This window comes from Phoxinus phoxinus, assembly GCF_949152265.1.
Source record: "Phoxinus phoxinus genome assembly, chromosome: 10".
Classification (NCBI taxonomy): Eukaryota; Metazoa; Chordata; class Actinopteri; order Cypriniformes; family Leuciscidae; genus Phoxinus; species Phoxinus phoxinus.
Genome location: NC_136885.1, coordinates 26618986 through 26630180, shown reverse-complemented (window position 1 = coordinate 26630180; position 11195 = coordinate 26618986). Strand labels below are relative to the sequence as shown.

The 11195-nt window shown below is 40.7% G+C and overlaps 1 protein-coding gene across 1 annotated transcript; it reads right to left on the bottom strand.

Moving 5' to 3' along the window:
• Positions 1-6788: 6788 nt before the first annotated feature.
• Positions 6789-9191, bottom strand: cited4b (Cbp/p300-interacting transactivator, with Glu/Asp-rich carboxy-terminal domain, 4b). The gene is made up of 2 exons (XM_079625965.1): positions 8954-9191; positions 6789-8237 (listed from the first exon to the last, which is right to left on the bottom strand). Exon 2 carries the CDS (start codon positions 8227-8229, stop codon positions 7441-7443), a length of 789 nt encoding a protein of 262 aa, XP_079482091.1. The 5' UTR covers positions 8230-8237; positions 8954-9191; the 3' UTR covers positions 6789-7440.
• Positions 9192-11195: the final 2004 nt, after the last annotated feature.

The window sequence follows — 11195 nt, the reverse complement described above, 5'->3', positions numbered from 1 at the left end:
TTAGGAAGCAGCATAACCTTTGCATCTAGGATGCTTTATCCACCTTACTAGGTTGTGAAATCGATGAATGTTTAAATGTGAAAAGAGTGTGATTTCCACGCCATTCACACCCTGTAACAGAATTGCTAAATGAAGGACTTCTTCCAAACAGGTTTCCTGAACACTCCCCATTCTTCATTGGTCGGACAAAACAGGTAGCCCTACCCCAAACTCACATCATTGGTTGAGCCACTGTTGCTATGTTGGGCTGGTCAGAGAATTTCCATTTTATTTTGACTTCAATGACGCAAAAATTCCACTGTGCAATACATTCTTGTAGCTATTCTTTGGAAAAGGTATGAATTGTACTGTTTATCCCATAGACGTCCATTGAAAGTGCTTGACAGCAAATGTGTCGAAATTCGAAATTCTTTTCTGTTGAATCTTAATTTGTATTTAACCTTAATAATACATGTATAATACCTTAATAATACCTGTGATACATTCCTTGAACATCTCATATCAACTCCACAAAGGACCGTCAAGAAACATGTCAATTCAAACTGTGATTTTCAGTGTTTGCGATCACAGCAAGTATATTTAGAATTCAAGAGCATCCAGCAAACTCAGTGGTATCCAATCGGAAGAGCAGACAGGTGCTCTCTCAGCCAGACATGCTACAAATATAAAAATGTGTCTGTCAGACTCCTAGAATATTCTGAATGCTTAGAGCGCCGACACACTGTTGTGTGCCAGAGGGTGCTGGGTTAGTTTCTACCATCTGTGATACGGGTTTTGACCACTTCCAGCCCCCACTCAATGTTTGTACAGCTTTATAGCTCGCCTAGTGCTGTTGCGCATCTTAGAAACCATGTTGCTCACTGATGTTTCGGAAATGTTGTTTGGTCGTACGTCATTTGTCAGCGTGATAGTAATCTCTAGCAGGCAATATCAAAACCCACATGGCCTTCTCAGTCTGCTCCTCCTCGACCTGCCAAAACAGTGCGCTTGTGATTCTGCCACAGTGCTCTGGAAACATTCGGAGCACACACTTGGATGACCTCACCTGGATAGCTCGTGTTCAGTGGCCCATTGGTCATTTATGTTAAAGCCTGATGGTCTCAGAGCTGGGGGATATCGGTAATTGAGAACTCGCCGATAAGATTAACACACAAGAGCTTAAAGCCACCCCTACATACACACACATGCATGCACAACACTGAACAAACAACAAACAGTGCCACTCCTACATCAGCTTGTTGAAGCTGGCCTGGCTGAGAGATACGCTTCACACAGGAAAATGAATAATTTACACAGTGCCCTTAACTTCAAAAGCCCAAGGCAATAAACAGTGGAAGGGGAGGGGAACGATGGGTGCAGAGAGGAGAGAAATCTCCAGCGATTTTAGCTGTCAAACACTCTCGGTGCCGCGGCCTGCCTAAACATGTGTGGCATCATCATTTGCGCATATATAATTAAGATATTAATATGTGTGAAGACCTGTGATGGATCAGATCATAAAGGTGGTTGTGGTCTGAAGCTTATCCAGCTTCATTAAATTTGCTATAGCTGGCAATCAGGCGAAACAAGAGCAGGAAGTGTGGTCCATCACAATCAATTTCTTGCATACGTTCACACATGAATGGTAAGTGTGTGAGTGTGTGTGTGTGTAATCTGAAAAACATTCAGATTCTGTATATTCATGTGATCTAATGAGCCTATTATAGCTTCAGATCACATCACAAAGAGAAATTGAACCAATTGAACTCTGAAAAACATGTTATTATTTGAAAGACGGTCAGTTGACAGAAGGGAAAACATGTTGATGCGTGTCCCACCCATCTCTCTTTTCCTGTATTTCTCTTTGTGATGTGATCTGAAGCTATAATAGGCTCATTAGATCACATGAATATAAAGAATCTGAATGTTTTTTTGCAGCCTGGTACTATAAAAGAACCTTTTCGAGGTCAGTGGTTCTTCAGAAACCGGTTTCAGATAACACGAGGCCTTCACTTTTTTCTGTTAACAGATGATAACTTGCACTAATATGCTGAATGCAACCTTGAGAACTTTTTTTTTTAAATCCAAAGGACCATATAGCAAAATTAGGAACTCTAGAAAAACAAAAAGAAGTTAAAGGGAAAGTTCACCGAAAAATTAAACGTCTGTCATCATCTACTCATGTCGTTTTAAACCTGTGTTATTTTCTTTCTTCTGTTGGACACAAAAGAAGATATTTTGAGGGGAAATAAAATAAAACGTGCATAAATCAGCGGTCACCGCCAAATCTTTTTGGTTTTCTAACATTCTTCATATCTTCTGGAAGAAAGAATAGGCCTACAGTTGTACAGGAGGGTGAGTACTAAATTATGACAGAATTTTGTGTGAACTATATTTACATTTAATCATTTAGCAGCCGTTTTTATCTAACGCGACTTGAACTATCCACATTTAAGGTGCTGTAAGACTCATTAAAACTATTATTTCTAAGAGTTAATGAGGCTTGGACTGGGGGAAAAATATAATATTTCATAAAGGCCCCCTGAATTCAAAATTTAAGTTTTCTAGCTTTCAGTATGAATATGTTAGCCTATGAATAAGCTGTGTTCCAAAACAATGAAAAAAATTAGCATTTTAAGAGATATAAGCATTCAAAACTTACAGTCTCTCACTTCTGCTAAAATGGATCATGGATTTTTATGACATTACCGCAAACTTCAGCTTCTCATCACATCTTCTGTCCAATCAAATGCTCTCTAGAATCTAAAGCTTGCTGCTCCCTATGCTATAAATACCACCTGGCCAAAGCGACCGGTGACACGTCACGGAGCAATATGGGTTGGAGATGTGTGTTCGGTTGCTCAAACGCTTGATTTTTATTCCGTTTTTCAACTGTATGTTGGTTAAGAATGAAATGACTAGAATGTATTCACACCTCTACTATTGAATCCAACGTATCATCAGCACTCGGATACGCTTCCATAGTGCTGTCAAGTACGACTTGCAGTCTGTAAGGTAAACTAAACGCTATTGGCTTTTTGAAAAGGGGGAGGAGCCATTCAATATGTCCCGCCTTAGCTTCCTGTTTCAGAGAAAATCTGTGAACGCATCATACAAAGCTGTACGTACCAAGCAAGGGGGTAATCCATCCGCCGGAAACTGAAGCCTCCCCGAGGGCCGCCATTGTAGCAGAACATCACCTGCTGTTAGCATTCCATTGACTCCCATTCATTTTGGCGTCACTTTGACAGCGAATAACTTTACATCTGAGGCGTCCAAAGACTCCATTTGTCCATTATTTATTTCTAAAGAAACACGACAATGTATAAAAGACTCCATTACATTGTATCTTACGTTATGGCCCCGTAGAAGCCGTTTTTGTAAAAATAGGCTAACGATTGCGTCATAACAACGCAACTCTCTGTCGCACCGTCGAGAAATTACCGTATAGACAGGCGGAGAAGCTCGCAAGCAATCGGGGGGACGTGGAGGCATAAAGTCAAGGGAGAAACCCATAGAGAGTGATAAAGTTGCTCCCGCTGCTAGCTCATGGACAGCTAATACTCACGCTCTCCGTCTCTGCGAGATTCGGAAGGGAATGATTCAGATTTCTCTCGGCACAGCTACTAGAACACTTACAACTGTCAGACAGGTTGCTCACGTCACATATACGCCGTCAAGCTCAGCTTGAGCCTGCGCAGTACGCCTGTCGATCAGGAAGTGAGTGCCTCAAATGGGCTTCACTTTTCTCAGTTGAAATATATGGGGTCGCTGTGTCCATCTTATATACTATCCATGGTACCAAGGCACTTCAGTGGGACTTTAATGAAGTGTGTTTTAAGTGATAACGCCAAGTGGAACCGCAAAGGATAAATCAGTGCATATGAATCCCATGCCATGTCGAAGATATTCATAATAAAAGTTCTAAACTAGAACTAGAACTAAAAAGAACTAACTAGTTCGTTGGTGGGCATAACTTGTATTTAGATGTCTTCCAAGACTTTGCACGCAAATAAGAACACACAGAATTACCAGTTCGAATCGTTCTGATGAATTAACTGAATGAACTCACTGAATCTGTCAGATCAGCTACAGTACCCACATTCAGCTGCTGACTACTTATTAACTGACCTGTAATGTGTTGCATAGCGTCATTTCTTTAATTACTGTTTGATGTAACCATTAGGCTGCTCTTGCTGTGCTGTCAGATGTCGTTTTATAAAATGTCTCACTATATTTTGTTCTTGGAACAACATATCATAGAAAAAGACTTGAATTAGTAAACACCTTAGCCACAAACTGTTGTCAGGAAAGCCCTGCGTAAGAAAGAGAGATTGCTGACTCTGTGATATGCTGTAAGAGGGGGTGGTCTTCAGGATCCCTCATGGCTACTGGGTAAAACCCTAAAGAATTTCCCACACTACCCATCTCAATTTCAGTAAGTGTTTTTTTTTTTTTTTCTTAAACAAGACATTTCTTGTTTTATGACCTTGTCATTTGCTCATTCTAGTGAATCTAGGGTTGTTCAGAGAGCTCAGAAAGAACAGTAGGTGTGTGTTCATGTGTGTGTGTTTAGAGATTATTGTGGGTGGCCTCAGAGAGAGAGAGAGAGAGACAGCAAAAAACAGTCAACAGTAAATGTCTCCTGTCACACCCTGCTTAGCGTATGTCTCGTCTGGTTCCTCAGAGGTGGATTTACACCAAGAGTTTGACAAAATATGATGGCGTAATACTTAAAGGCTTTAGCATTCCAAGTATTTTTCAAAAACATTAGAAGTTAATTATGATAAACTGCTGTTCCGTCACGTTTTTCTCTGTGCAAAACAATAAGCTAAGAACTGAAAGTAATAATCGGTCACACCCAATTCCTAACAGACGGATCAGTGGTGCCATCTTGGGCCTGGCCAAGGACGCCCAGAGATTTTGCTATACAGTTCTCTTTCACACAATAGTTGCATGTTCCATCACCTAAAAAAGTAGCCACACACACCTTCCCTTTCCCTCTTGTGCTCATACACCTATATTTATCTTTTTAAATTGTAAAGTTCACGAAGACAGCTGAATTCCCCAGAGAAGAGGTGAGATTACAGAAACATCTTTGAACTGAAAACCCCCAACCGTTCAAAAGCATGCAGTAGAGTTTCTTTTGAACTGTTCCTGTCTATAAATGTTAGATTAAATGTCACTTGGCACATGTTACCCTTACAACTTGTTTACATTGTACTCATGTACAGTACAAGCATCAAAACAGGCCATTCTACGAAACAGGTGCCCGTTTTAAGTGTTTCAAAAAGGCTTTAAACATTCCGACAAAGAAAATGTTTTTAAGTCTTAATAAAATAAAAGTGAGACAATAAATATTAATATATGTGCAGTACCATTCAAACGTTTAGGGTCTGCTTTCTTTGTTTTTGAAAGAAGTCTGTTATGCAAATCTAAAGGCTCAATCAATGAGAAATCAGACATGAAGAATGACATCCTGAATGAGAATCTGTACTTTTTCAGCCTGAACACACTACAGGTTAATCCACAAGCACAACATTAGGCATCTAATTTAGCTGCTTACTGGTCCAGGACTATAGGCACAATGGGTTCACATCAATATCATCTAAAGGAAAGACCATCTAAAAGAAAAGAGCAACTCAAGAACAAGCCAGAGACTAAAAAACAGTAGTTTTTGAAAATAAACAGGGTGGAGCCAACACTGAAGCACTCCAATGCTGTCTGTTAGTTCATTCCTGGCAATTTACCTTCCACAGGCATTCGAAGATTGTATTATTAAGGCTTATTTTGATACCACAGCAATCAAAGAGGAACCCAATACAAGTGCTACTACCAAATAACCTCAATTGACTTTCTTCGAGCCCTTCCTCCGCCGAGGAGGAACAGGAAGTGACAGTGGAGCGTTAACGGCTTGTCACTGCAATCTTCACCCTTCCCTCCCCTTGCCCAAACCCCCTCACCACAGCATGTCTGTAAATGGACAACATTTTGCCCTCCATTCCCAGGACAAAATGCACAGACCCAGGGTTCACACAAAGCCTTGTAATGTCAAGGTAAGCACAGATTAACCTGAACAGTTTCCACTACCTCCCCCATACACACCTTTACATTTTAAAGGTACCGGTAGGTAAAAAGTTCTTGCTTTAAAAGCAGACTGATAAAAAAAAAAAAAAAAAAGACCTGATAAAGCATAAAGCACACTCAAATGGAGAAAGTAGCTATTTGAGTGCAGTTCAACCACTTATACAACGCATGAAACTAGTTTGTTGTTTTACACCAAAAAAGGTTGGTAAGTGGAACCTGTGGTGCACCAACGATTCTTAGAACTGTCGCTAACCTAGACAACAGCTCTAAAACAAGAGTCACAGTCACGATTTCTATCACTTTTAACAGTTAAAAAGGATAGTTAACTCACCTTCATGCTTTTACAAACCTTAACTTTTAAAACAAAACAGTTTAAAGGATATTTATACTTGATTTTTACAAAACATTGGACCCTATTGACTTAAATTGTATGGAGTCAAGCAGAGTCTCTCAATATCTTTTCCAATACAGAAATGCATAAAGTTTTGGAACAATAAGTGTACCATCCCTTTAATGATATTGGGACATAACTAGCAGAAGAACTGCTTTAAAAATAGAAAAGCTCTTAGATTAATAAAACATTTTTTAAATCATGACATGTTAAACCAAGATGAAGCTAATCAGTTTTATATTCTGCAACTTTCTGTTTGCTGTACATATACCTTCCTTAGAATCTTTCACTCGCATCTTTTAATTTCCACAAATAAGATAAGAGATTGATGAAAAATTAGGCCAGAGTTAAAACATGGCCATCTTTATTACAAGTCACACATAGGTTTGAGCCCTCCTGGACTGTTAGGGGTGGGAGACAAATAAATAAAAGCAACTTGATTTAAGGCAATTCTAAAGCTTAGACAGACCATTGTATCAGGACAGGCATTAACCACTATTGTAAACAAGCTGTGGTTTGGGTTTACTGAAACTTTACCATCCAACAAAACATTAGACTTACAGTTTGAGTCGGATGGACAAAGTTCTGGGTCTAATTTATCAAACAATTCAGCAATCCCATTCTGGAAGTTTCCATAAACCACAGGCTCTTAATGTCATGGCTGTTCTTTTGTTCTATGTTAATACATCTGATAAGCAATAAATAAATACATTTTTAGATGTAAAACTGCATTGAAGACAAATAAGGTTTGAGTGTCTTTACATTGCACCAAGTTCACAGTTCTGAAGCGTTGTTACATTCATCCATGGAACGCTGCCCAGCATTCCAGCCAGAAACAGAACTGTAGTCCTGACAGGAGCTTTACCACCCGTTTCTGTGGACAAAGCGGCATCTGATCGCCTCTTGTCTTGGTGATGGCAGTCACAAAAAAATTAATCAAAGAGCAACTTTCTCTCGCCTCCAAGCGTCCATACGGTCCGGTCTCAGCAGCTAACGGTGCTTGGCTGTTGTTTGCTCACAAAGTCTGAGATAAAGTCAAACTCGTTCTGTCCCAGGAAGAGTTCGGGGAGTTCCTGCACCCTGTCCAATCCTAGCTCCATAACCAGTGATGTCAAAACCTCTTCGTCGATCAAATCTGCGTCCATGCCATTGAGACTGAGAGCCGGGCCGGCCATATGCTGCATGCTGCTCAGCTGGGCCTGACCCATGCGGAACTGTGCCCCGTTCGCCATGTGGTTGCCGTTCATGTGTCCCAGCGGGTGTCCATGGTACTGCGTGTTGAGTTTCTGAAGGTGCATGCTGGCCATGAGCTGTTGGGAAGTGAGACCCCCGGTCATGTACTGTTGTTGTTGCTGCTGCTGCTGCTGCTGTGGTGGAGGCTGTTGCTGCTGCGGCTGGTGCATGTGGTGGTGCTGCTGCTGTTGATGCTGCTGCTGATGTTGCTGATGCTGTTGTTGGTGCTGCTGCTGAACATGATGTTGCTGCTGCTGGCCTTGGTTGTTGTACATCATGTTCGACTGCATTTGGTGGTGACCCATCTGTCCATTCATAGGCCCCACCATGTTGGCCCGCTGGCGCATGGCGGCCTCCATGTTTCCCTGAGGCCCCGCTCCATAGTGCATCATCTGTCCGTTGGGCATGGCTCTCAGGCCGGGCTGGGGCGCGTGCTGCTGAGGGCCTGCCTGCAGGCCTCCATTCATGCCCATCCGGTAGCCATGCAGACCCCCATTTCCCTGGCCGTGGTTCATGGGCATCATCATGTGCTCTGCCATAGAGTTTCCTTTTATTAAAACAAATGAAATTAGACTTAGAATTGAAGTGGTGACAGAAAGAAGTCATTTTATGCTCAGCCAAATCGATACAATATATTCAGTTTAATTAGCCACATAATTGTTAACATTCAGCAATCATATTGGACAGGTAGGAGAGGTGTTTTACTTCTTTTTTTTTATTATCCTCCAGCCCACCTGACTACCCACTCAACACACTACAACCTCTTAAGATCCAATGGTGCACGTCCAAACAACACTTTTGAAATTGACTGGGGTATTATTCTCCGTTATAAACAGTCCACACACATAGCATTTATTTAGATGGCAAATAGATCAGGCTAAGTATTTTTAAACACTGGATCTAAACAATGAGGATAACTGAAAATGCATTAATAAAAACCATTAGTTTTGTTGGAAGAAAAAAAAATGAACGCCCATTCTATATTACAACCCTGTACTTTACACAAAGAAAATCAAAGAAAGCAAAGCATAAATCCAAAGAAAGTCACCGTGCAGTCAAGCAAACAATGGATCTGCCACCCTGAGCTCTAAAGCATTGGCGGTGTCTCAAAATCTAGCGAGCCTCCTACCTAGACAGCATTTTGGGCATCACGGTCGCGTGCAAACGCTGCACGCGCTTTTGACGACTAAAAAGCTTTCTAGATAGGCAGCATGTGTTTTGAGACACAGTCCGTGAGTTTCTCAAGCGTTTTGAATCTCTTACCCCGTGTTCTATGATCAGTGACTCCGCCGCGACAGGACAATCGAGCTTTATCTGTTCAAAAGCCTCTGCAGATTTATACTTTATATTCCACAAGGTGAAGCTTCATACTCCAACGGACCGCCACACAAAAGAACGCTGCTCACTATCTTCAAACGAGTGTGTGTTTTCTGGGTCAACTCCACGGGCTTATATACATGAGAAAAGCGAAGAGGTGGAGCTATCGTTCACTCTCTATCCTTTGTTGCCATTGGCCCTGCTGCTTAATATCAGTGTGCAAAGAAACCCCTAGCGGTTTCTGTCAAACACTGGCCAATTTCTGTCCACAGATTTGGGTTGTTTTTCTGTTTCTGATTTGAAGTGAAGAGGAAATCCCTTCAGAAGAAGTTGATATCATATGTGTGATGTTAAGTAAAGCTAGATAATGGGGACTTGAGGTAGATAGATAGATAGATAGATAGATAGATAGATAGATAGATAGATAGATAGATAGATAGATAGATAGATAGATAGATAGATAGATAGATAGATAGATAGATAGATAGATAGATAGATAGATAGATAGTGTTTTTAAAAATATATGTAGAATCTTGAAGCTGAATACACACACACACACATACACATTTATGAGTGTGTGTACGTATTTTATGTATATTATGTACAAAATTTTGCAATGCAATTAAAGCTTCTTGCATCTGAATCTGGATAAACATATCTGGCATGCAAACATGAGTTTTGGACTAATAATCTTATTGTTTATCTGTAAAAGTCCTTACATGTTGTTCTCCAGAGCTGTTTTTGTTATGGTCGGTGTGAGTGCTTATACATTAGTGTGAGTGTGTGTGATCTGGCGGCTCTGTGGCAGTCCATGTGACCCAGCGCTCTGCTGTGCCGTGTGCTGGGTGAGAGAGAGGGGAGGGGAAAGGAATGCTGGTGCTATTCTGGGCCACCGGCTGAAGTGGTGGTGAGCATGCAGGCCTGGGCTGCATGTGTAATTTATTGGAAGTTGCAGACCACAAGGTTAATGGTGGGACCGCTTCCTACCTGTTCGGTTCTGATGATCTTAATGAAGATACTGCAATGAAGCAAGACCCAAACTAGGCCCTGGTCACTAGCTCCAAACACAACACTGGGCTTGTCTGTTTGGGAGAACAGGGAATCAACATCCTCTGTTTGGTCACAATAGCTCTCTGTTTACCCAGAGGTCAACACTGGTCAGAGCAGAACCTCACACCTCTAAAGAGCATTATCTCTTGACAAATTAACATCTCAATTCCTGTGTCTTTGTTTCGTGTTATTGCCAAGATCATGGGTGTAATTTGTATGATAATCTGTTAGCACCTTCAACAGCTTGCTGCACTTCTAAAGTGTTAAAGACACATTTTGTGGTGTTAGGAGGTATGTGACAGAAGTCACATCAGTTTTACATCATTGCTCAAGACAAGTAATCATGACCTAAGCAGTCCAACCTAGCCCAACTCAAATATTCAGCTTGTACAGAACTGAGCAAGATGATCTTCAGCAATACCAGCATTGTTCCTTCCATGTTTATCTGGAAATGAAAGGTCATCTGGAAGCAGAGTTGAAAACTGTGTTTATAGCATATTGGGCTTGCTCATAATACATTACTCATGTGATTATGGATCATCTGGCATCACATTATACAAACTCCTTGAAGAAAACTGCTCTGTACCGAGCTTCTGCAACCTGAAGCTCATAAAATAAATACATTTTCAAACAGTTACAGGTCAATTATTTGCTCTGTGTATTATTTATTTCATTTTTCTTGTAGGTTTATATTGACTGTTTTGGTCCTAGGTATTTTAATCACTTATTTAATCTGGAAATTCCATTCATTTTTAGCTGACATGAGCTTACTTTTTTTTTTTTAAATAAGCCTTTCAATTTTCCCACCATGCTTTTCCTTCACTCATTTTATATGGTCCTGCTGTGCGACAAATGCAGTGCTGAGGGAAACGTGTTACAAGTAATGTGAGTTACGTAATCCGATGACTTTTTCCAGTTAACTAATAAGGTATTTTTACATTTTAAATTGATTACACAATATCTGAGTTACTTTTTGAAACAAGTAACGCAAGTTACTTAGTTTTCCCATTTATTGACTGCCAGCTCTCCTGTCCCATGCATGTTGAGAGAAAGTTCAGATGTTGTGTGCGCTGTGTGAACATGATGGTTTATAGTTCTAGACTAAATGTGAGCATGCATTTACTCATCTCATTACCAC

What these genes read in the sequence shown, in the direction of transcription:
- cited4b (XM_079625965.1), bottom strand. Translation starts at nt 8,229, where the DNA reads ATGGCAGAGCACATGATGATGCCCATGAACCACGGCCAGGGAAATGGG.